Source organism: Oncorhynchus gorbuscha, linkage group LG24 (assembly GCF_021184085.1).
Source record: "Oncorhynchus gorbuscha isolate QuinsamMale2020 ecotype Even-year linkage group LG24, OgorEven_v1.0, whole genome shotgun sequence".
Lineage (NCBI taxonomy): Eukaryota > Metazoa > Chordata > Actinopteri > Salmoniformes > Salmonidae > Oncorhynchus > Oncorhynchus gorbuscha.
The window spans coordinates 14,642,657-14,668,068 of NC_060196.1; the positions used below are offsets into that span (position 1 = coordinate 14,642,657).

At 44.9% G+C, this 25,412-nt stretch overlaps 1 protein-coding gene across 1 annotated transcript; it reads right to left on the minus strand.

The window, feature by feature from the left end:
- Nucleotides 1–4,006: 4,006 nt before the first annotated feature.
- LOC124013315 (antigen LPMC-61-like) lies at nucleotides 4,007–7,686 on the minus strand. Its single transcript, XM_046327585.1, has 3 exons — nucleotides 7,573–7,686; nucleotides 4,953–5,144; nucleotides 4,007–4,847 (listed from the first exon to the last, which is right to left on the minus strand). Exons 1-3 carry the CDS (start codon nucleotides 7,684–7,686, stop codon nucleotides 4,164–4,166), a joined length of 990 nt encoding a protein of 329 aa, XP_046183541.1. The 3' UTR covers nucleotides 4,007–4,163.
- Nucleotides 7,687–25,412: the final 17,726 nt, after the last annotated feature.

Genomic DNA, 25,412 nt, shown 5'->3' on the forward strand with positions numbered 1-25,412 from the left:
GGTTGTTGTGTGAGAAGTTGTGAATGTTGTGGGAGAAGCTGTGGTTGTTGTGGGAGAAGCTGTGGTTGTTGTGGGAGAAGCTGTGGTTGTCGTTTGAGCAGCTGTGGTTGTTGTTGGAGCAGCTGTGGTTGTTGAGGCCAGCACTTCGGTTGTCGTTGCTGCGGCTGTGGTTGTTTTAGCTGCAACTGTGGTTGTTGTGGGAGAAGCTGTGGTTGTTGTGATAGAAGCTGTGGTTGTTGTGTGAGAAGATGTAAATGTTGTGGGAGAATCGGTGGTTGTTGTGGGAGAAGCTGTGGTTGTTGTGGGAGAAGCTGTGGTTGTTGTGGGAGAAGCTTTGGTTGTCGTTTGTGCAGCTATGGTTGTTGTGGGAGAAGCTGTGGTTGTTGTGGGAGAAGCTGTGGTTGTTGTGGGAGATGCTATGGTTGTTGTGGGAGAAGCTGTTGTTGTAGTTTGTTCAGCTGTGGTTGTTGTGGGAGCAGCTGTGGTTGTTGAGGCCAGCACTTCGGTTGTTGTTGCTGCAGCTGTGGTTGTTGTGGGAGAAGCTGTGCTTGTTGTGGTAGGAGCTGTGGTTGTTGTGGGAGAAGCTGTTGTTGTAGTTTTTGCAGCTGTGGTTGTTGTGGGAGAAGCTGTGCTTGTTGTGGGAGAAGCTGTGGTTGTTGTGGGAGAAGCTGTGGTTGTTGTGGGAGAAGCTGTGGTTGTTGAGGCCAGCACTTCGGTTGTTGTTGCTGCAGCTGTGGTGGTTGAAGCTGCGACTGTGGTTGTTGTGGCAGATTCTGTGGTTGTTGTGGGAGAAGCTGTGGTTGTTGTGAGAGAAGCTGTTGTTGTAGTTTGTGCAGCTGTGGTTGTTGTTGGAGCAGCTGTGGTGGTTGAAGCTGCGACTGTGGTTGTTGTGGGAGATTCTGTGGTTGTTGTGGCAGAAGCTGTGTTTGTCGTTTGTGCAGCTGTGGTTGTTGTGGGAGAAGATGTGGTTGTTGTAGCTGCAACTGTGGTTGTTGTGGCAGATTCTGTGGTTGTTGTGGGAGAAGCTGTGGTTGTTGTGGGAGATGCTGTTGTTGTAGTTTGTGCAGCTGTGGTTGTTGTTGCTGCAGCTGTGGTGGTTGTAGCTGCAACTTTGGTTGTTGTGGGAGATTCTGTGGTTGTTGTGGGAGAAGCTGTGGTTGTCATTTGTGCAGCTATGGTTGTTGTGGGAGAAGCTGTGGTTGTTGTGGGAGAAGCTGTGGTTGTTGTGGGAGATGCTGTGGTTGTTGAGGGAGAAGCTGTTGTTGGAGTTTGTTCAGCTGTGGTTGTTGTTGGAGCAGCTGTGGTTGTTGAGGCCAACACTTCGGTTGTTGTTGCTGCAGCTGTGGTGGTTGTAGCTGCAACTGTGGTTGTTGTGGGAGATTCTGTGGTTGTTGTGGTAGAAGCTGTGGTTGTTGTGTGAGAAGTTGTAAATGTTGTGGGAGAAGCTGTGGTTGTTGTGGGAGAAGCTGTGGTTGTTGTGGGAGAAGCTGTGGTTGTCACTTGTGCAGCTATGGTTGTTGTGGGAGAAGCTGTGGTTGTTGTGGGAGAGGCTGTGGTTGTTGTGGGAGAAGCTGTGGTTGTCGTTTGTGCAGCTATGGTTGTTGTGGGTGAAGCTGTGGTTGTTGTGGGAGAAGCTGTGGTTGTTGTGGGAGATGCTATGGTTGTTGTGGGAGAAGCTGTTGTTGTAGTTTGTTCAGCTGTGGTTGTTGTTGGAGCAGCTGTGGTTGTTGAGGCCAGCACTTCGGTTGTTGTTGCTGCAGCTGTGGTTGTTGTGGGAGAAGCTGTGCTTGTTGTGGTAGGAGCTGTCTTTGTTGTCGGAGAAGCTATTGTTGTAGTTTGTGCAGCTGTGGTTGTTGTGGGAGAAGCTGTGCTTGTTGTGGGAGAAGCTGTGGTTGTTGTGGTAGGAGCTGTCTTTGTTGTCGGAGAAGCTATTGTTGTAGTTTGTGCAGCTGTGGTTGTTGTGGGAGAAGCTGTGCTTGTTGTGGGAGAAGCTGTGGTTGTTGTGAGAGAAGCTGTTGTTGTAGTTTGTGCAGCTGTGGTTGTTGTTTCTGCAGCTGTGGTGGTTGTAGCCACAACTGTGTTTGTTGTTGCAGATTCTGTGGTTGTTGTGGGAGAAGCTGTGGTTGTTGTGGGAGAAGCTGTTTTTGTAGTTTGTGCAGCTGTGGTTGTTGTTGGAGCAGCTGTGGTTGTTGAGGCCAGCACTTCAGTTGTTGTTGCTGTAGCTGTGGTGGTTGAAGCTGCGACTGTGGTTGTTGTGGGAGATTCTGTGGTTGTTGTGGGAGAAGCTGTGGTTGTTGTGTGAGAAGTTGTGAATGTTGTGGGAGAAGCTGTGGTTGTTGTGGGAGAAGCTGTTGTTGTAGTTTGTGCAGCTGTGGTTGTTGATGGAGCAGCTGTGGTTGTTGAAGCCAGCACTTCGGTTGTTGTTGCTGCAGCTGTGGTGGTTGTAGCTGCAACTGAGGTTGTTGTGGGAGAAGCTGTGGTTGTTGTGTGAGAAGTTGTGAATGTTTTGGGAGAGGCTGTGGTTGTTGTGGGAGAAGCTGTGTTTGTCGTTTGTGCAGCTGTGGTTGTTGTGGGAGAAGTTGTGGTTGTTGTAGCTGCAACTGTGGTTGTTGTGGCAGATTCTGTGGTTGTTGTGGGAGAAGCTGTGGTTGTTGTGGGAGATGCTGTTGTTGTAGTTTGTGCAGCTGTGGTTGTTGTTGGAGCAGCTGTGGTTGTTGAGGCCAGCACTTCGGTTGTTGTTGCTGCAGCTCTTGTTGTTGTAGCTGCAACTGTGGTTGTTGTGGGAGAAGCTGTGGTTGTTGTGGGAGAAGCTGTGGTTGTTGTGGGAGAACCTGTCGTTGTCGTTTGTGCAGATGTGGTTGTTATGGGAGAAGCTGTGGTTGTTGTGGGAGATTCTGTGGTTGTTGTGGGAGAAGCTGTTGTTGTTGTGGGAGAAGCTGTTGTTGTAGTTTGTGCAGCTGTGGTTGTTGTTGGAGCAGCTGTGGTTGTTGAGGCCAGCACTTCGGTTGTTGTTGCTGCAGCTGTGGTGGTTGTAGCTGCAACTGTGGTTGTTGTGGGAGATTCTGTGGTTGTTGTGGGAGAAGCTGTAGTTGTTGTGTGAGAAGTTGTGAATGTTGTGGGAGAAGCTGAGGTTGTTGTGGGAGAAGCTGTGGTTGTCGTTTGTGCAGCTGTGGTTGTTGTGGGAGAAGCTGTGGTTGTTGTGGGAGAAGCTGTGGTTGTTGTGGGAGAAGCTGTGGTTGTCTTTTGTGCTGCTGTGGTTGTTGTGGGAGAAGCTGTGGTTGTTGTGTGAGAAGTTGTGAATGTTGTAAGAGAAGCGGTGGTTGTTGTGGGAGAAGCTGTGGTTGTTTTTTGTGCAGCTGTGGTTGTTGTGGGGGAAGATTTGGTTGTTTTAGCTGCAACTGTGGTTGTTGTGGAAGATTCTGTGGTTTTTGTGTGTGAAGCTGTGGTTGTTGTGTGAGAAGCTGTGGTTGTTGTGGGAGAAGCTGTGGTTGTTGTGGTAGAAGCTGTGGTTGTTGTGGGAGAAGCTTTGGTTGTCGTTTGTGCAGCTGTGGTTGTTGTTGGAGCAGATGTGGTTGTTGAGGCCAGCACTTCGGTTGTTGTTGCTGCAGCTCTTGTTGTTGTAGCTGCAACTGTGGTTGTTGTGGGATAAGCTGTGGTTGTTGTGGTAGGAGCTATGGTTGTTGTGGGAGAAGCTGTGGTTGTTGTGGTAGAAGCTGTGGTTGTTGTTGGAGAAGGTTTGGTTGTCGTTTGTGCAGCTGTGGTTGTTGTTGGAGCAGCTGTGGTTGTTGATGGCAGCACTTCAGTTGTTGTTGCTGCAGCTGTGGTGGTTGTAGCTGCAACTGTGGTTGTTGTGGGAGATTCTGTGGTTCTTGTTGGAGCAGCCGTTGTTGCTGAGGCCAGTCCTTCGGTTGTTGTTGCTGCAGCAGTGGTTGTTGTAGCTGAAACTGTGGTTGTTGTGGGAGAAACTGTGGTTGTTGTGGGAGAAGCTGTGGTTGTTGTGGGAGAAGCTGTGGTTGTTGTGGGAGAAGCTGTGGTTGTTGTGGGAGAAGCTGTGGTTGTTGTGTGAGAAGCTGTTGTTGTAGTTTGTGCAGCTGTGGTTGTTGTTGGAGCAGCTGTGGTTGTTGAGGCCAGCACTTCGGTTGTTGTTGCTGCAGCTGTGGTGGTTATAGCTGCAACTGTGGTTGTTGTGGGAGATTCTGTGGTTGTTGTGGGAGAAGTTGTGGTTGTTGTGTGAGAAGTTGTGAATGTTGTGGGAGAAGCTGTGGTTGTTGTGGGAGAAGCTTTGGTTGTCGTTTGTGCAGCTGTGGTTGTTGTTGGAGCAGATGTGGTTGTTGAGGCCAGCACTTCGGTTGTTGTTGCTGCAGCTCTTGTTGTTGTAGCTGCAACTGTGGTTGTTGTGGGATAAGCTGTGGTTGTTGTGGTAGGAGCTGTGGTTGTTGTGGGAGAAGCTGTGGTTGTTGTGGGAGAAGATGTGGTTGTTGTGGGAGAAGCTGTGGTTGTTGAGGGAGAAGCTGTTGTTGTAGTTTGTGCAGCTGTGCTTGTTGTTGGAGCAGATGTGGTTGTTGAGGCCAGCACTTCGGTTGTTGTTGCTGCAGCTCTTGTTGTTGTAGCTGCAACTGTGGTTGTTGTGGGATAAGCTGTGGTTGTTGTGGTAGGAGCTGTGGTTGTTGTGGGAGAAGCTGTAGTTGTTGTGGGAGAAGATGTGGTTGTTGTGGGAGAAGCTGTGGTTGTTGATGGAGAAGCTGTTTTTGTAGTTTGTGCAGCTGTGGTTGTTGTTGGAGCAGCCGTGGTTGTTGAGGACAGCCCTTCGGTTGTTGTTGCTGCAGCAGTGGTTGTTGTTGCTGAAACTGTGGTTGTTGTGGGAGAAGCTGTGGTTGTTGTGGGAGAAGCTGTGGTTGTTGTGGGAGAAGCTGTGGTTGTTGTGGGAGAAGCTGTTGTTGTAGTTTGTGCACCTGTGGAAGTTGTTGGAGCAGCTGTGGTTGTTGAGGCCAGCACTTCAGTTGTTGTTGCTGCAGCTGTGGTGGTTGTAACTGCAACTGTGGTTGTTGTGGGAGATTCTGTGGTTGTTGTTGGAGCAGATGTGGTTGTTGAGGCCAGCACTTCGGTTGTTGTTGCTGCAGCTCTTGTTGTTGTTGTAGCTGCAACTGTGGTTGTTGTGGGGGAAGCTGTGGTTGTTGTGGGAGAAGATGTGGTTGTTGTGGGAGAAGCTGTGGTTGTTGAGGGAGAAGCTGTTTTTGTAGTTTGTGCAGCTGTGGTTGTTGTTGGAGCAGCCGTTGTTGTTGAGGCCAGTCCTTCGGTTGTTGTTGCTGCAGCAGTGGTTGTTGTAGCTGAAACTGTGGTTGTTGTGGGAGAAGCTGTGGTTGTTGTGGGAGAAGCTGTTGTTGTAGTTTGTGCAGCTGTGGTTGTTGTTGGAGCAGCCGTGGTTGTTGAGGCCAGCCCTTCGGTTGTTGTTGCTGCAGCAGTGGTTGTTGTTGCTGAAACTGTGGTTGTTGTGGGAGAAGCTGTGGTTGTTGTGGGAGAAGCTGTGGTTGTTGTGGGAGAAGCTGTGGTTGTTGTGGTAGAAGCTGTGGCTGTCGTTTGTGCAGCTGTGGTTGTTGTGGAAGAAGATGTGGTTGTTGTGGGAGAAGCTGTGGTTGTTGAGGGAGAAGCTGTTTTTGTAGTTTGTGCAGCTGTGGTTGTTGTTGGAGCAGCCGTTGTTGTTGAGGCCAGTCCTTCGGTTGTTGTTGCTGCAGCAGTGGTTGTTGTAGCTGAAACTGTGGTTGTTGTGGGAGAAACTGTGGTTGTTGTGGGAGAAGCTGTGGTTGTTGTGGGAGAAGCTGTTGTTGTAGTTTGTGCAGCTGTGGTTGTTGTTGGAGCAGCCGTGGTTGTTGAGGCCAGCCCTTCGGTTGTTGTTGCTGCAGCAGTGGTTGTTGTTGCTGAAACTGTGATTGTTGTGGGAGAAGCTGTGGTTGTTGTGGGAGAAGCTGTGGTTGTTGTGGGAGAAGCTGTTGTTGTAGTTTGTGCAGCTGTGGAAGTTGTTAGAGCAGCTGTGGTTGTTGAGGCCAGCACTTCGGTTGTTTTTGCTGCAGCTGTGGTGGTTGTAGCTGCAACTGTGGTTGTTGTGGGAGATTCTGTGGTTGTTGTGGGAGAAGCTGTGGTTGTTGTGGGAGAAGATGTGGTTGTTGTGGGAGAAGCTGTGGTTGTTGTGGGAGAAGCTTTGGTTGTCGTTTGTGCAGCTGTGGTTGCTGTTGGAGCAGATGTGGTTGTTGAGGCCAGCACTTCGGTTGTTATTGCTGCAGCTCTTGTTGTTGTAGCTGCAACTGTGGTTGTTGTGGGATAAGCTGTGGTTGTTGTGGTAGGAGCTGTGGTTGTTGTGGGAGAAGCTGTGGTTGTTGTGGGAGAAGATGTGGTTGTTGTGGGAGAAGCTGTGGTTGTTGAGGCCAGTCCTTCGGTTGTTGTTGCTGCAGCAGTGGTTGTTGTAGCTGAAACTGTGGTTGTTGTGGGAGAAACTGTGGTTGTTGTGGGAGATGCTGTGGTTGTTGTGGGAGAAGCTGTTGTTGTAGTTTGTGCAGCTGTGGTTGTTGTTGGAGCAGCCGTGGTTGTTGAGGCCAGCCCTTCGGTTGTTGTTGCTGGAGCAGTGGTTGTTGTTGCTGAAACTGTGGTTGTTGTGGGAGAAGCTGTGGTTGTTGTGGGAGACGCTGTGGTTGTTGTGGGTGAAGCTGTGGTTGTCGTTTGTGCAGCTGTGGAAGTTGTTGGAGCAGCTGTGGTTCTTGAGGCCAGCATTTCAGTTGTTGTTGCTGCAGCTCTTGTTGTTGTAGTTGCAACTGTGGTTGTTGTGGTAGGGGCTGTGGTTGTTGTGGGAGAAGCTGTGGTTGTTGTGGGAAATTCTGTGGTTGTTGTGGGAGAAGCTGTTGTTGTTGTGGGAGAAGCTGTGGTTGTTGTGTGTGAAGCTGTGGTTGTCGTTTGTGCAGCTGTGGTAGTTGTTGGAGTAGCTTTGGTTGTTGAGGCCAGCATTTCGGTTGTTGTTGCTGCAGCTCTTGTTGTTGTAGCTGCAACTGTGGTTGTTGTGGGATAAGCTGTGGTTGTTGTGGGAGAAGCTGTGGTTGTTGTGGGTGAAGCTGTAGTTGTCGTGTGTGCAGCTGTGGTAGTTGTTGGAGAGGTTGTTGTGGGAGACGCTGTGGTTGTTGTGGGAGAAGCTGTTGTTGTTGTGGGATCTGCTGTAGCCTTCTTGGGAGAAACAGTTGTTGTTTTGGGTGTATCAGTGGTTGTTGTGGGGGCAGATTTGGTTGTTGTAGGGATGAATTTGGTTGTTGTAGCTGCAGCTGTGGTTGCTGTAGGAGAATATGTGGTTGTTGTGGGAACAGATGTGGTTGTTGTAGGGGAAGCTGTTGTTGGAGCTGCTGCAGTTGTTGTGGGATACACTGTGGTTGTTGTGGGTGCATCTATGGGTTTTTTGGGAACAGCTTTCATTGTTGTTGGGATGGCTGTGATTGTTTGTTGATGGCAGGGTTCTGGCTGTTTTTGCCCGTGATGTTGTTGTTCTTGCAGCTGGTGATGTTGTGGAGGCAGCTGTGGTTTTTTTTGCGACTTCACTTCTCTGCGTATCCGCAGCTGTGGTTGTTGTGGGTGCAGCTTTGTTTTTTCTTGCCTCAGCTCTTCTTTTCGTACCCACAGCGTGGTTGTTGTAGGAGCAGCTGTAGTCGTCATTGTTGCGGCTGTTGTTGTTGTGGGCTCAGCTGTGGTTGATTGTGCTGACACAGTTGTCAAGATTGCTGTTGCCGTAAGTACTGTTGATGGAATCAACATTATCATTGTTATTTTCATAGTTGTTTTATCATGCCCAGCACATTTAAGGGGACATTTGAAGTGTCTGTCCTATATCTGAGAGAAATACGAAAGATCAGGAAAAAATTACTTTAAAAATAACAACGTATTTAACCCCTTCTTTTGACACTGAACTACTTCCATACAAACATCCATAACTTGTTTTAACTCCCTTTAAACGGAACAATGGGAGGCTTTGGAACATGGAGTTTTCAAAATAGAAGCCACTTCCTGGTTTGATTTTTTATCAGGGTTTCGCCTGCAATATCAGTTCTGTTATAGTCACAGACAATATTTTGACAGTTTTGGAAACTTTTGTGTTTTCTATCCTAATCTGTCAATTATATGCATATTCTAGCATCTGGTCCTGAGAAATAGGCCGTTTACTTTGGGAACGTTATTTTTCCAAACATAAAAATAGTGCCCCCTAGCTTCAAGAGTTAATGGGTCTTGAGACAGGAGCCATAGCCATTTATCATTAACCATGCTACTTGCTATTCATCCTAGTTCATGCGCACCCTCTGCTGTTTGAGTCTTTGGTACTGCAATAATTACATTTTTTTTTCACAGTTTCACAGTATTGTTCCAACCTCATATTGTGAAAATATATATAAAACACAGGAAAATCACGTTTTTGATTGCACTGGAATTTTAACGATTTGATAATCTACACTTTTTTTTACACTGTGTTTTTTGTAAGACATATTCTCATATGAACATCAGGAACTATTTAATCTCACAGAAGTTGAACATGTTCTGCTTTCATTTCTCACCTGTTAGGCAGAGCAGTTTAGCTCTGCATCTCATCTTGATTGTAGCCATATCTCCACCACCTAAGAGAGAAAGATGATATCAAGTTTTCTACACATAAATGTTGGAACTATAATTTGATATTCCGCCTCGTACAATATATGTACATTTTGGCATGTGGATATGTTTACACACTCACCCCAATGGTTGTTGATACCCTGAGATATCAAATCTTTCATTACATAATTCACATACTGTCATAAAGGAAATTATTTGCACCATTGATAAAGATGAGCCGAAAAGACTGTATAAATAAATAACACAAATACTATTGCATAGTATTTTTTGAAGATGATATAATAATACTACTAATACAATTGCTCAGAGAAAAATATTTAGTTTAAGAAATAATCATTTTTTCTCAAAACATTTCAATTCACTAGCACCCTCCCCTTGCATGAATAACTGCACTGAGCCTTTTTCTATAATGATTTATGGTATTGGAGAACACATTGGGAGGAATCCATTTTGAAAAGGCTTGGAGACCGACCTTGTCCCTCCCCCTGGAATGCTATTCCTTAGAGCAGTGAATCACCTTCTGTGACTCTGTTACTTTACACAATCGAAATCATTTCCGATATAAACCCTGGGGCGATGTGTTTGGTGTGTTCGACACCATTCCATTGATTCCGTTCCAGCCATTACTATGAGCCCATCCACCCTTAATAAAGAAGCCAACTGCCGCTTGTGCCACATTTCATTGGGGAAAAAACAACCTGCGTTTTAACCACAAGTAACAACTGTTATTTTGCCTCTCATGCAAGTACAGCACGATTGTATAGTCATATATTTGAGTTTCCAAATCTCAGTGAGTTAGGGGATATTCTAAGGAATATTCTCTCTATGTTAGCAAAAACCCTCTGAGAGCCTTTTCAGCATGTCTTGGTGTTAAAGTTAGGAGAACATTCCCTTAAAATGTCTAGCAGAACTTATCTAGAATGTGGTTAAAATGTTCTCTGAATATAATATATTAAAGTTCTAGACACGTTTCATGGGACGTTGCAAGAACATTCATGTCCAGTTTTCTGAGGGTTCGGAGAATATTCCACCAACATCCCACCAAACATACACAGAACAGCGTTGCCATGTTCTCAGAATATACAATATTAAACGTTCTAGACACGTTTTTTATTTTTTATTTTACCAACATTTTTCTCCCCAATTTCGTAGTATCCAATTATTAGTAGTTACTATCTTGTCTCATCGCTACAACTCCCGTATGGGCTCGGGAGAGATGAAGGTCGAAAGTCATGCGTCCTCTGAAACACAACCCAACCAAGCCGCACTGCTTCTTAACACAGCGCGCATCCAACCCGGAAGCCAGCCGCACCAATGTGTCAGAGGAAACACCGTGCATGCACTGGGCCCAGCCCACCACAGGAGTTTATGGTGCGCGATGAGACAAGGATATCCCTACCGGCCAAACTCTCCCTAACCCGGACGATGCTAGGCCAATTGTGCGTCGCCTCATGGACCTTTCAGTCGCAGCCGGCGCGAACCCAGAGTCTCTGGTGGCACAGCTAGCGCTGGGATGCAGTGCCCTAGACCACGGCTCCACCTGGGAGGCCCTATGTTCTAGACACATTTGATGAGAACGTTGCAAGAACATTCCTGTGTTCAGTTGTCTGAGGTTTAGGAGAATATTGCATGAATGCCACATCATACAAACACAGAACATGGTTGCCATACTCGCAGAAGATAATAACCTTTTTTGACACGTTTAATAGGACGCTGCAAGAACAGTGGCGGCTTCATGTTATGGGTATGCTTGTCATTGGCTAGGACTAGAGAGTTTATAGGATAGAAATAAATGGAATACAGCTAAGCACAGGCAAAATCCTAGAGGAAAACCTTGTTCAGTCAACTTTCCAACAGACACAGGGAGGAAAATTCACCTTTCAGCAGGACAATTACCTAAAACACAAGGTAAAATATACACTGGTGTTTCTTACTAAGACGAAATGTAATGTTCCTGTGCAGCCGAGTTACAGTTTTGACTTAAATGTTCTTGAAAATCTATGGCAAGACTTACATAAATATTAAACATTCCCAATATTGTACATTCCAGGTGTACAGACTTACCCAGAAAGACTGATTCTAAGATGTATTGACTCAGGGTTGTCAATACTTCTGTCAATGAGATTTTTTGTATTTCCTATTCAGTAAATTAGCAAACATTTCTTAAAAACAGAGTTTTCATTTTGTCATTATGGGGTATTGTGTGTAGATGGGTGTAACACAACAAAATGTGGAATAGGTCAAGGGGTATGACTACTTTTGGGAAGGCACTGTATAATACAATCCTATTACCATCTGATGTACATTCTTGAACTGACTTGGTAGCCTTCTGGATTGATTTGACAGATATAAATGAATGATGTTAGGGGCTACAGGTCTACTTGGTGGAAAGATGTGATATTATTGGATTGGTGAACTATCACTCGCTGCTTTTGAGAGGAGTTTCAATGTTTGACTCTTCATTACTGTTTTGTATTTTCAAATGTATTTTCAAATTACATTCTGTCAAATACCTATTACTACTATCCTAGCATTCTTTTACTAAATTCAGTATCTTGCATGCCCATTTCCACTCACCTGAACTTCTCGAAATAAATAAATGAAGTCCACTTGAAATTTTACTTCCAAAGATTCACAAGGTGATCGTCAACCAGGTATATAGGTCCGAAAGTATAGCTTCTTCTCTCTCTATCACCTCACAATTGGTAATGCCAGTATGACAGGAGGATGCAGGTATGCTCAATATGATTCTCAGACTGTATTAGCAGCCTTAATATTGCAATTGCTTTGTCAACTGGTTGGGTGGCTTCAATGTGTGTTGTTAGGCCCTTTTTATAGATGAGAACATTCCTAAACATTCCTCCACCCCGGAAAATCCATCTACCCTAATCCACTGTCTAAAGATATCATCAGTGCCATCCTCCTATCTTTTGTTTTTGTTAATTGTCCAATTACAAAAGAGGTATTGAAATTATTTGCCCTACCGGTTTTACCTCGAGTCACTGATAATTGCACATGACTTGAAATACAGATATGCAACTGTTGGTCACAGATACCTTTGAAAAAAGGTTAAGGGCGTGGATCAGAAAAACCAGAGTCTGGTTTTACCACAATTTGCCTCAGGCAGCGCGACACATCTCATTCGCATAGAGTTGATCAGGCTGTTGATTGTGTCAGGTTGAATTTTGATGTTTTATTTGATGACTTTATTATTTCATTCCAAGTCATCATCTCATCACTTAGGTTAGATCATGTATTTGCAGGTGGAGATACGTCACGAAGCAACTGCTGCCCTTCCCTTTTGATGTGCTTTCTTCTGTCTCTCATCTCTCACCCTCTCCATGTCTGCCCCACACCAGAGAGGAAGAGGCGAAGCAAGATTCTTGAGCATCTCTTCATTATACCCATCGACTGTACAAGTAGGCAGTTAATGGATTATGGTCATTGTAGTTATTTACCACGTTTTCTGTGCTAAACTATTTAGAATATTGGCCTGTTGGAAACTACAACTCTCTACTGCATCGCACAGTTTGGGCTTGATCTGATTTCGCTCTAGAGAAACTGCACATTGAGCTCACTGAAGAAAAAACATCTACTAAGTGGAATTGAAATAATTCAACCGACATCAGACAATTCAATTGTTTAAAAACCCGATAAATAACCAACATTTCGATGAATCCCTCTAGGTGAACAAAATATTGAAAATACACGGGCCCTTAATATTAAGTTATGTGTCCTCAAGGTATGTGTCCTCAAATGTTATTTAGTATAAGAATATCACATCAGCTGGTAGAATTGACTCAATTAAATGAATCTAATAACTTATTCCATTTCACAGGTATTTTTGGGGCTCATGTCTTTTAATATTCATGTGGACTAGGGGCTATATAGATTATTATCTGTCATGTTGTGTGGACACTTGCATTTCTTTACAGCTGAGTTACCCTGGTCGTGTCAGTACACAGTCATTTTTTAAATTAATAACATCATGCAACTTTACCTCGCTACATCTCCAAAGAAGAGAACAAAGAGAACAGCAGGCCAGTAGATCCCTTAGAACAGAAGCAGCCAGGAGAAACTCGTAGGCAAGTGGATGATTTAGGTGACCCCGACACAGGCTCAAAACAAGTTAAGCTACCCAAGTATCTCCTTGACCGTTTTGGATTGCAAAACTAAAGAGACACACTAGAAGAGAACCCAGAAACAGCAGCTGAAGAGTAGATGATTGAGATAGTCACCAGACAAAACACAGATTCAGCAACTGAAAAGTAGGACATGATGGAGAGAGACACACCACACCGAGGCTCCCGAGTGGTGCAGCATTCTAATGCACTGCATTTTAGTGCAAGAGGGGTCACTACAGTACCTGGTTCGAATTCAGGCTGAATCACATCCAGCTGTGATTAGGAGTCCCATAGGGTGGTGCACAATTGGCCCGGTGTCGTCTGTGTTTGGCCGGGGTAGGCCGACATTCTAAACAAGACTATGTTAGCGGAACCCCGTTCCCAGACAGGTTTAACTGACTTATCAAGTTAAATGAAAGTTAAATGATACATAAAAACGAAATAAAAACACAGCAATAGAATAACAGGATTCCAGAAGAACAAGGCCACAAGCATAGACGAAGGAGACAGCACCAAAGAAGTACCTCTGACAGCATCAGACAAGACACAGAGAAAGTCACAGAAGAAGGCAGATGGAGAGAAAACAGAGGTAGGTTGAGCACAGAGTGGACTGTATCACTTCACACTGCTCTAGAGATTCTATGTAGTTTTATTTGCACAAATTATAACAAATGAATTATTAACAGTGACAAAGTAAAACATGTTTTACAAAGAATTTGCAGGTGAGGTGAAAAAATCTTGTGAAATTACTTTTAAAACAATTGCTGAAAATTCATTTTGGCGGGATTTAGTTGATGATATTGAGATTTTTGTCATAAATGGAAAATAACATCTTTTGTAACCTCCTTGGTGGATATATTTATGGACAGACTGACATGCTGATTGATGCATTGGTAGATACCTGTTGTTATATGGAGAGATGAATAGAGAGGGTGCAGTCAAAGGGTTTTTGAGTCATTAAATGCTTCTCTATTATGGCAGCAGAATGTGTCACCTTATCTACTCTCTCACCTGACTCACCAAGCGTGGTTATTTTAGGATGGGTCTAAGGACTGAGCACTGGCACCTGTAGTTGTAGACTTTGGATGGGTGATACGAAGTCAGGTACACTGTAATTACAGTGTAGTTAAACATTGTTGTTAGTTTACAACTGTGAAATCTACAGAGTGTGCAAATATGTCATCAAGGCAAAGGGTGGCTACTTTGAAGAATCGCTCTTGCACTGAGCGATTTCAAATATATTTTGATTTGTTTAACACTTTTTTGGTTACTAGATGATTCCATAGGTGTTATTTCAAAGTCTGGATGTATACACTATTATTCTACAATGTAGAAAATAGTAAAAAAAATAAAGAATAAACCTGGAATGAGTATGTGTGTCCAAACTTGACTGGTACTGTATGTGTAATTACATATAACACAAATTTTGGTAATTAAATATCATTAAACCACACATGCATGTATTATATAGGAAACGATATCACCTAACTTCTGGTCACAGCTGCCAAAATAAAGGAAACTTTAATAAATTAGGGATAATAAGAATTTCAATTGTGTTGAGATCTGGTGACGAAGACTGCAATGGCATACGATTTACATCACTTTAATTTTCATACAACCATACAGTGACCACTTTGCCCTGATGATGGGGGCATTTTCATCCTGGAAGAGACCCTTCCCACCAGGATGGAACTGTTTCAGCAGAGGTTGAAGGTGATCACTCAGAATGGATGTGTAGTTATTGACATATACCTGGCCCTGTAAGGGGTTGAGTGGACCTAAACTATGCAGGGAAATGCACCACACACCATAACAGAGACACCTGAATCCTTCTCCTGCTTTCAATATACGTCGTGTCCCTCATTTATTCAAGTGTTTCCTTGATTTTGTCAGTTACCTGTATCTCTGTTGATAAACTGGGCTAGATTACCCAATAATAGGATACGTGAGTTAAAGTTTGTGAAGACAAAAGCCAAATCTGTTACGTAAAGTTCACAAAGCAAATGTAACTTGTAACTATTACACGACCTGCACATCATGATCAAATGCAAATACATTTTAGTTGGCCAAAGGTTTGCTCAACTTGTGATGAAGTCCTCAAAAACAAAAAAATCAGAAGCAGCAAGATTACAATAATGGCAAATGCAACCACAATGCACTTCAACTTTGACATGTTGAAGGCTAACGATAGGGAGAAGCACTGTAATATTAACGTTAACCTCTGGTAACACCACATTAAAACAGTGCACATGTTGTTTCAGGACGACGGACAGTTACAGAGTCAGCACAAAGTTCATCAGCGCGGTTCTCTGCTATTTTAACAACATCAGTTGGACACTGCGCCTAGCATCTCAACGAGCACATTCACACTCATCACGATATGCAATGAACCTGTGAAGAATATATACCTATTTGGTCCAGAATAGGTAAATACAGTAGTTATTCCAAATTGCAGCAAAGATGGCAGCAAATATTGGAATATTTGTACTAAATGTTTCATTTAACTAAAATGTATTTAAGTCCATCAAAGGAAATGCAAAACAGTTAACCGAAAAATGAAATAGCACTCCAATGACATGTACTGTAGCCTAAACTTTATTTTGTAAAACAAACCTTCAGAAAATCATTGTTAAGGGGATTCCAATTGTTAGCACTGCTCACTGTGAAACCCTAAATCTCGAGTACAGCCTATCGTACAGAATTTAGGAACACCAGAAAAAATGCATGGATTCAGTGCAAAACTTGAAAAACGTTTGTTTGTCCCGGTGAAGTGAAACGAAGACAATGTATCGACTTTCTCGCCTGTGTGATACAATGTAGCCTAACAAAATTGCTTGGAAAAGGCACAGATTTGAGTTTTTTGTTAATAGAAGCATTGATTCTCTTGCACATCAAACTATTTAATGGCGAATCAAATGGTCTGCTGTGCCAATAACCAGGGTTACTATTTAGCCAGATGGAAATGGGAAAATAAGGGACCCGTGAAAAATATTGAAATAGTGTAGCACCCCAATACCATGTGATGTATAGGCTATATTTAATTTACTATTTGAATTGTGACCACACACTAATCTGCATAAATGGGAGGGAAAAGTGTGAGCTGAACCCAATTAAGCAATAAGGCCTGAGGGGGTGTGGTATATGGCCAATATACCACAGCTAAGGGCTGTTCTTATGCATGACGCAACGCTGAGTGCCTGGATACAGCCCTTAGCCGTGGTATATTGGCCATATACCACCAACCCCTGAGGTTCCCTATTGCTTATCCCTATTATTAACTGGTTAGCAACATAATTAGAAAAAATAGATGTTTTGTCATGTCCATGGTATGCGGTCAGATATACCACGGCTTTCAGACAATCAGCATTCAGGGCTCAAACCACCCAGATTGGAAATACATTCAGGAAATAAATACGAACCACTGGGCACACACTGGTTGAATAAACGGCATTTCATGTTCAATTCTTATATCCAACTGACTTTGAATGGAATAGATTCCAACCCTAACAATAATGTAGTAGTGTTAGCCTTTTATGTAAAACTGCCGTTTCCTATCATTGTTGTGGGCATGTATGCAGTCTGCTAAAGTTACAGTTCAAATCAAATCAAGTGTATTTGTCACATGCTTTGTAGATAACAGGTGTGGACTATGTGAAAAAAATATGAAAACGAAAGCTTCCTCAATATTGTGACACCTGTCTTTTTTCTCAATGTGTTCTCCGAGGTGCAAAATGAGACGTCCAGAATGAGAGCGATCCTCAGAATGGATCGCTTTTATTCTGGACGTCTCATTTTGCACCATGGCTTTCAGAAAATCAGCTTTCAGGGCTCAAACCACCCAGATTGGAAATAAATATGATGATTAATCAATCACATTCATTTACAAAGCCCTTTTTACATAAACTGATGTCACAAAGTGCTGTACAGAAACCCAGCATAAAACCCCAAACAGCAAGCAATGCAGGTGTAGAAGCACGGTGGCTAGGAAAAACTCCCTGAAAAGGTCAGAACCTAGGAATAAACATAGAGAGCAACCAGCCTACGAGGGGTGGCCAGTTCTCTTCTAACTGGGCCGGGTGGAGATTATAACAGAACATGGCCAAGACATTCAAATGTTCATAGATGACCAGCGGGGTCAAATAATAATAATCACAGTGGTTGTCGAGGATGCAACAGGTCAGGACCTCAGGAGTAAATGTCAGTTGGCTTTTCATAGCCGATCATTCAGACTATCTCTACCACTCCTACTGTCTCTAGAGATTTGAAAACAGCAGGTCTGGGACAGGTAGCACATCCGGTGAACAGTTGAAGGTTCCAGAGCCGCAGGCAGAACAGTTGAAACTGGAGCAGCAGAACGACCAGGTAAACCCGGGACAGCAAGGAGTCATCAGACATGGTAGTCCTGAGAAAGAGGGAAACAAAGAAGGTGGAAAATGATAATTCAGGACAGAAGCCTGGGCTGATCTCACGGAACCAGATGTACCCTGCTCATGGACAATAATTGACGCTCAAATATTTGTGAACTACCGTGTGGTTAATCTGCAATTAAAAAGGTACAATATCTGATATTATATCATTTATTTAGTTAGTTATTTAGACTGAAAGAAAAGATGAATGCAACATGCAACAATTCCAAAGATTTTACTGAGTTACAGTTTATATAAGGAAATCAGTTAATTGAAATACATTCATTAGGCCCTAATCTATGGATTTGACATGACTGGGATTACAGATATGCATCTGTTGATCACAGATACCTTAAAAATTGGTAAGGGAGTGGATCAGAGCATCTCAAACAAGCTCAATGGGTGACATGTCCCGTGAGTATGCAGGCCATGGAAGAACTGGGACATTTTCAGCTTCCAGGAATTGTGTTCAAATCCTTGCAAAATGGGGCTGTGCATTATCATGCTGAAACATGAGGTAATGGTGCCGAATGAATGGCATGACAATGGGCTTCAGGATCTCATCACGTTTTCTCTGTGCATTCAAATTGCCATTGATAAAATGCAGTCGTGTTTATTGTCCGTAGTTTATGCCTGCCCATACAATAACCCCACTGCCACCCACACAACGACCATACACGTGGTCTGTAGTTGTGAAGCCAGTTGAATGTACTGACATATTCTCTAAAAAGACGTTGGAGGTGGCTTATGGAAGAGAAATGTACATTCAATTATTTGGCAACAGCTCTGGTAGACATTCCTGCAGTCAGCATGCCAATTGCATGCTACCTCAAAACTTGAGAAATGGTGTTGTTTGACAAAAAAACAAACATTTTAAAGTGGCCTTTTATTTTCCCTAGCACAAGGTCCATCTTTACAATAATCACGCTGTTTAATCAGCTTGCTGATTTGTCACACCTATCAGGTCAAATCAAATCAAATCCCTGTTAGACATTCCTGCAGTCAGCATGCCAATTGCATGCTACCTCAAAACTTGAGAAATGGTGTTGTTTGACAAAAAAAAACATTTTAAAGTGTGTAACTGACAGTTAGACTTACAGGTTATCTCGTTGTCTTTTGTTTGAATTGTTTATGTGTCCGCTGTGCGGGGGAAATGATAATACAAGCGGAACTACGTAGCTAATACTGTTGTAACGGGGATCGTTATTGTAGCAACACACCTTTGGAGGGAAGGCAATCCTGCGCTGCGTTAGCTAAGTTTTCATGTCATCGGGAGTAGTTCATAAAGGTTGAAGAGTATGTTAGGATGAAGTGTGAATTCATGCCAGGAATAATAAGTGTGAAGTTTGATTTCCTCCCTTCTGTAATAAGCAGCCAATGAGGTATTTGTTCCTTTATTCATGTGTTAATCTGAACCTGTTATAACGCCGGTTAAACTGTTATGTATGTAAGCACTTCAGAGTTATACCAAGCTAATAAGTCACTCGTAAGATAAGGTTGTAAGAGTGTGCTTAACTGTATTTTTCATTTAATTTATAGTTCTCACGGAAGGTGTTAATTCTGACTAAAACTACAGAACAAAGCCGCCAGTTAAAATCAAGGAACGGTTGTGCTCGTGGTTACTGAAGGGAGCTACAAAGTGGCCTTTTATTTTCCCTAGCACAAGGTCCATCTTTACAATCATCACGCTGTTTAATCAGCTTGCTGATTTGTCACACCTATCATGTCAAATCAAATCAAATCAAATTTAATCAAATGTATTTATATAGCCCTTCGTACATCAGCTGATATCTCAGAGTGCTGTACAGAAACCCAGCCTAAAACCCCAAACAGCAAACAATGCAGGTGTAAAAACGCGGTGGCTAGGAAAAACTCCCGAGAAAGGCCAAAACCTAGGAAGAAACCTAGAGAGGAACCGGGCTATGTGGGGTGGCCAGTCCTCTTCTGGCTGTGCCGGGTAGAGATTATAACAGAACATGACCAAGATGTTCAAATGTTCATAAATGACCAGCATGGTCGAATAATAATAAGGCAGAACAGTTTTAAACTGGAGCAGCAGCACAGTCAGGTGGACTGGGGACAGCAAGGAGCCATCATGTCAGGTAGTCCTGGGGCACGGTCCTAGGGCTCAGGTCCTCCGAGAGAGAGAAAGAAAGAGAGAATTAGAGAGAGCATATGTGGGGTGGCCAGTCCTCTTCTGGCTGTGCCGGGTGGAGATTATAACAGAACGTGGCCAAGATGTTCAAATGTTCATAAATGACCAGCATGGTTGAATAATAGTAAGGCAGAACAGTTGAAACTGGAGCAGCAGCATGGCCAGGTGGACTGGGGACAGCAAGGAGTCATCATGTCAGGTAGTCCTGGGACATGGTCCTAGGGCCCAGGCCAGTTGAAACTGGAGCAGCAGCATGGCCAGGTGGACTGGGGACAGCAAGGAGTCATCATGTCAGGTAGTCCTGGGGCATGGTCCTAGGGCTTAGGTCCTCCGAGAGAGAGAAAGAAAGAGAGAAGGAGAGAATTAGAGAACGCACACTTAGATTCACACGGGACACCGAATAGGACAGGAGAAGTACTCCAGATATAACAAACTGACCCTAGCCCCCCCGACACATAAACTACTGCAGCATAAATACTGGAGGCTGAAACAGGAGGGGTCAGGATACACTGTGGCCCCATCCGAGGACACCCCCGGACAGGGCCAAACAGGAAGGATATAACCCCACCCACTTTGCCAAAGCACAGCCCCCACACCACTAGAGGGATATCTTCAACCACCAACTTACCATCCTGAGACAAGGCCGAGAATAGCCCACAAAGATCTCCGCCACGGTACAACCCGGGGGGGCGCCAACCCAGACAGGCTGACCACAACAGTGAATCAACCCACCCAGGTGACGCACCCCCTCCAGAGTGGTACCAATACCACTACGTCACAATACCCTTTGAATCCAACCTACCCTTACGCTGGTTGTCTGGTGAGTACGTCTATAAGTAACTCAAGGTAGTGCTCAGGAATGCATGCAATGTTTTCCGGCACACCTTTTATACTATATAATCCAGATCGGGACTCTTCCTTCTTCAGATAAATAGAAACTGGATTAGCCAGTTTTTTGCCATGCCTCAGAAAGTAACAGCAGTGAAATCTATTCAAATCTCGGTATCAAATCTCAAGCGACAATGATTCTTTTGAAACACTTTGTAATTTTCACGATAAGCCATTATGCTTATACAGTACATGTTTACCACTACTATAAATACTTAGAAATGTTGTATATATTATTGTAAATGTAATAAGTGGTATGATTTGTAATGTTTACAATGTTTATAAATGTTTGCAAATGTTTAAACATTATCACCAATAATGAAGTGTAGTACTTATGCATTAACATTTGTAAAAGTTATTATTGGATTTTATATGGTCGTTTTAAATGAATTAAATCACTTTCTGGCTACACCCCTTTTGATTTAAACAAAACCTTTCATAAGTTTGCCCATGGTAGAAGTGGTCACATAGTGACTGTTTCAAAGTTCACCCATTTTACACACCCCACCTTGACATGAGACATATATGTTTTCATTGCTGAAAATCTTGATTTTGTTTGAGTTTATTATCATTTGAAAGCTTACAAACAAAGTCAAACTATTTTATAATTTCTTGAAAATTGTTGCAGCTATTTGTATCTCAACATTGAATCATATCTGTGTAACATTTAATTAAGTACCCATTTAAGTAAATATATATTTTTTAATCTAATATAGGATGAAGGCTACAACGATTGAAGGTGGTTCTGTCATGTTTGTCATTTATTGTCATGTCTTGTCCCTGTGCTCCCCATGCTATTCGTTTCCCTCTGCTGGTCTTGTTTGGTTCTTTCCCTCCTTCTATCCCTCTCTCTCCCCCTCCCTCTCTCACTCTCTCGCTCTCTCTTCTCTCTGTCGTTCCGTTCCTGCTCCCAGCTGTTCCTATTCCCCTAATCATCATTTAGTCTTCCCGCACCTGTTCCCGATCCTTTCCCTGATTAGAGTCCCTATTTATTCCTTTGTGATCCGTTCCTGTCCCGTCGGTTCCTTGTATTGTATTCACCATGCTGTGATTGCGTTTCGCCCTGTCCTGTCGTGTTTTTGCCGTGATTGTGTATCACCCTGTCCTGTCGTGTTTTGTGCCTTCATCAGATGCTGCGTGTGAGCAGGTGTCTCAGTCGACTACGGCCTGCGCCTACCCGGCGACCTGCAGTCTGTGGCCGCTTCTCCAGTTGTTTCCCCTCTACAAATCTAGAGGATTTCTGTTATTCCGTTTTGGACTTTAATAAACTCTGTTTCTGTTAAGTCGCGTTTGGGTCCTCTTTCACCTGCATGACAGAAGGAACCGACCAAGGAATGGACCCAGCGACTTCAGACGCTCGTTACACTGCCGTCGAGATCCAAGGAGCCATGCTCGGCAGACACGAGCAGGAATTGTCTGCTGCTCGCCATGCCGTGGAAGACCTGGCTGCTCAGGTTTCCGACCTCTCTGGACAGTTCCAGAGTCTACGTCTCGTGCCACCTGTTACTTCCTGGCCTGCCGAGCCTCCAGAACCTAGGGTTAATAACCCACCTTGCTACTCCGGGCAGCCCACTGAGTGCCGCTCCTTTCTCACGCAGTGTGAGATTGTGTTCTCTCTCCAACCCAACACATACTCTAGAGAGAGAGCTCGGGTTGCTTACGTCATTTCGCTCCTTACTGGCCGGGCTCGAGAATGGGGCACAGCTATCTGGGAGGCAAGGGCTGATTGCTCTAACGATTTCCAGAACTTTAAAGAGGAGATGATTCGGGTTTTTGACCGTTCAGTTTTTGGTGGGGAGGCTTCTAGGGCCCTGGCTTCCTTATGCCAAGGTGAACGGTCCATAACGGATTATTCCATTGAGTTTCGCACTCTTGCTGCCTCTAGTGAGTGGAACGAGCCGGCGCTGCTCGCTCGTTTTCTGGAGGGACTCCACGCAGTGGTTAAGGATGAGATTCTCTCCCGGGAGGTTCCATCAGATGTGGATTCTTTGATTGCTCTCGCCATCCGCATAGAACGACGGGTAGATCTTCGTCACCGGGCTCGTGGAAGAGAGCTCGCATCAACGGTGTTTCCCTGCTCCGCATCGCAACCATCTCCCTCCTCTGGCTTTGAGACTGAGCCCATGCAGCTGGGAGGGATTCGCATCTCGAATAAGGAGAGGGAACGGAGGATCACCAACCGCCTGTGCCTCTATTGCGGAGTTGCTGGACATTTTGTTAATTCATGTCCAGTAAGAGGCCAGAGCCCATCAGTAAGCGGAGGGCTACTGGTGAGCGCTACTACTCAGGTCCCTTCATCTAGATCTTGTACTACTATGTCGGTCCATCTACGCTGGACCGGTTCGGGTGCTACATGCAGTGCTTTGATTGACTCTGGGGCTGAGGGTTGTTTCATGGACGAAGCATGGGTTCGGAAACATAACATTCCTTTCAGACCGTTAGACAGGCCTACGCCCATGTTTGCCTTAGATGGTAGTCATCTTCCCAGTATCAAATTTGAGACACTACCTTTAACTCTCACAGTATCTGGTAACCACAGTGAGACTATTTCTTTTTTGATTTTCCGTTCACCGTTTACACCTGTTGTTTTGGGTCATCCCTGGCTAGTATGTCATAATCCTTCTATTAATTGGTCTAGTAATTCTATCCTATCCTGGAACGTTTCTTGTCATGTGAAGTGTTTAATGTCTGCCATCCCTCCCGTTTCTTCTGTCCCTACTTCTCAGGAGGAACCTGGCGATTTGACAGGAGTGCCGGAGGAATATCATGATCTGCGCACGGTCTTCAGTCGGTCCCGAGCCAACTCCCTTCCTCCTCACCGGTCGTATGATTGTAGTATTGATCTCCTTCCGGGGACCACTCCTCCTCGAGGTAGACTATACTCTCTGTCGGCTCCCGAACGTAAGGCTCTCGAGGATTATTTGTCTGTGTCTCTTGGACGCCGGTACCATAGTGCCTTCTTCTTCTCCGGCCGGGGCGGGGTTCTTTTTTGTTAAAAAGAAGGACGGTACTCTGCGCCCTGCGTGGATTATCGAGGGCTGAATGACATAACGGTTAAGAATCGTTATCCGCTTCCCCTTATGTCATCAGCCTTCGAGATTCTGCAGGGAGCCAGGTGCTTTACTAAGTTGGACCTTCGTAACGCTTACCATCTCGTGCGCATCAGAGAGGGGGACGAGTGGAAAACGGCGTTTAACACTCCGTTAGGGCATTTTGAGTACCGGGTTCTGCCGTTCGGTCTCGCCAATGCGCCAGCTGTTTTTCAGGCATTAGTTAATGATGTTCTGAGAGACATGCTGAACATTTTTGTTTTTGTCTATCTTGACGATATCCTGATTTTTTCTCCGTCACTCGAGATTCATGTTCAGCACGTTCGACGTGTTCTACAGCGCCTTTTAGAGAATTGTCTCTACGTAAAGGCTGAGAAGTGCTCTTTTCATGTCTCCTCCGTTACTTTTCTCGGTTCCGTTATTTCCGCTGAAGGCATTCAGATGGATTCCGCTAAGGTCCAAGCTGTCAGTGATTGGCCCGTTCCAAGGTCACGTGTCGAGTTGCAGCGCTTTTTAGGTTTCGCTAATTTCTATCGGCGTTTCATTCGTAATTTCGGTCAAGTTGCTGCCCCTCTCACAGCTCTTACTTCTGTCAAGACGTGTTTTAAGTGGTCCGGTTCCGCCCAGGGAGCTTTTGATCTTCTAAAAGAACGCTTTACGTCCGCTCCTATCCTCGTTACTCCTGACGTCACTAGACAATTCATTGTCGAGGTTGACGCTTCAGAGGTAGGCGTGGGAGCCATCCTATCCCAGCGCTTCCAGTCTGACGATAAGGTTCATCCTTGCGCTTATTTTTCTCATCGCCTGTCGCCATCTGAGCGCAACTATGATGTGGGTAACCGTGAACTGCTCGCCATCCGCTTAGCCCTAGGCGAATGGCGACAGTGGTTGGAGGGGGCGACCGTTCCTTTTGTCGTTTGGACAGACCATAAGAACCTTGAGTACATCCGTTCTGCCAAACGACTTAATGCCCGTCAAGCTCGTTGGGCGTTGTTTTTCGCTCGTTTCGAGTTTGTGATTTCTTACCGTCCGGGTAGCAAGAACACCAAGCCTGATGCCTTATCCCGTCTGTTTAGTTCTTCTGTGGCTTCTACTGATCCCGAGGGGATTCTTCCTTATGGGCGTGTTGTCGGGTTAACAGTCTGGGGAATTGAAAGACAGGTTAAGCAAGCACTCACGCACACTGCGTCGCCGCGCGCTTGTCCTAGTAACCTCCTTTTCGTTCCTGTTTCCACTCGTCTGGCTGTTCTTCAGTGGGCTCACTCTGCCAAGTTAGCGGGTCATCCCGGTGTTCGAGGCACTCTTGCGTCTATTCGCCAGCGCTTTTGGTGGCCGACTCAGGAGCGTGACACGCGCCGTTTCGTGGCTGCTTGTTCGGACTGCGCGCAGACTAAGTCGGGTAACTCTCCTCCTGCCGGTCGTCTCAGACCGCTCCCCATTCCTTCTCGACCATGGTCTCACATTGCCTTAGACTTCATTACCGGTCTGCCTTTGTCTGCGGGGAAGACTGTGATTCTGACGGTTGTCGATAGGTTCTCTAAGGCGGCACATTTCATTCCCCTCGCTAAACTTCCTTCCGCTAAGGAGACGGCACAAATCATTATTGAGAATGTATTCAGAATTCATGGCCTCCCGTTAGACGCCGTTTCAGACAGAGGTCCGCAATTCACGTCACAGTTTTGGAGGGAGTTCTGTCGTTTGATTGGTGCGTCCGTCAGTCTCTCTTCCGGGTTTCATCCCCAGTCTAACGGTCAAGCAGAGAGGGCCAATCAGACGATTGGTCGCATACTACGCAGCCTTTCTTTCAGAAACCCTGCGTCTTGGGCAGAACAGCTCCCCTGGGCAGAATACGCTCACAATCGCTTCCTTCGTCTGCTACCGGGTTATCTCCGTTTCAGAGTAGTCTGGGTTACCAGCCTCCTCTGTTCTCATCCCAGCTTGCCGAGTCCAGCGTTCCCTCCGCTCAAGCGTTTGTCCAACGTTGTGAGCGCACCTGGAGGAGGGTGAGGTCTGCACTTTGCCGTTACAGGGCACAGACGGTGAGAGCCGCCAATAAACGCAGGATTAAGAGTCCAAGGTATTGTTGCGGCCAGAGAGTGTGGCTTTCCACTCGCAACCTTCCTCTTACGACAGCTTCTCGTAAGTTGACTCCGCGGTT

What these genes read in the sequence shown, in the direction of transcription:
- LOC124013315 (XM_046327585.1), bottom strand. Translation starts at nt 7,686, where the DNA reads ATGACGACTACAGCTGCTCCTACAACAACCACGCTGTGGGTACGAAAA. An exon ending in AGCTGCGGATACGCAGAGAA is followed by an intron (nt 5,145 to 7,572) that starts GTGAAGTCGCAA and finishes CAACAACCACAG; the next exon opens with TTGCAGCTACAACAACAACA. An exon ending in TGCTCCAACAACTTCCACAG is followed by an intron (nt 4,848 to 4,952) that starts GTGCACAAACTA and finishes CAACAACCACAG; the next exon opens with TTTCAGCAACAACAACCACT.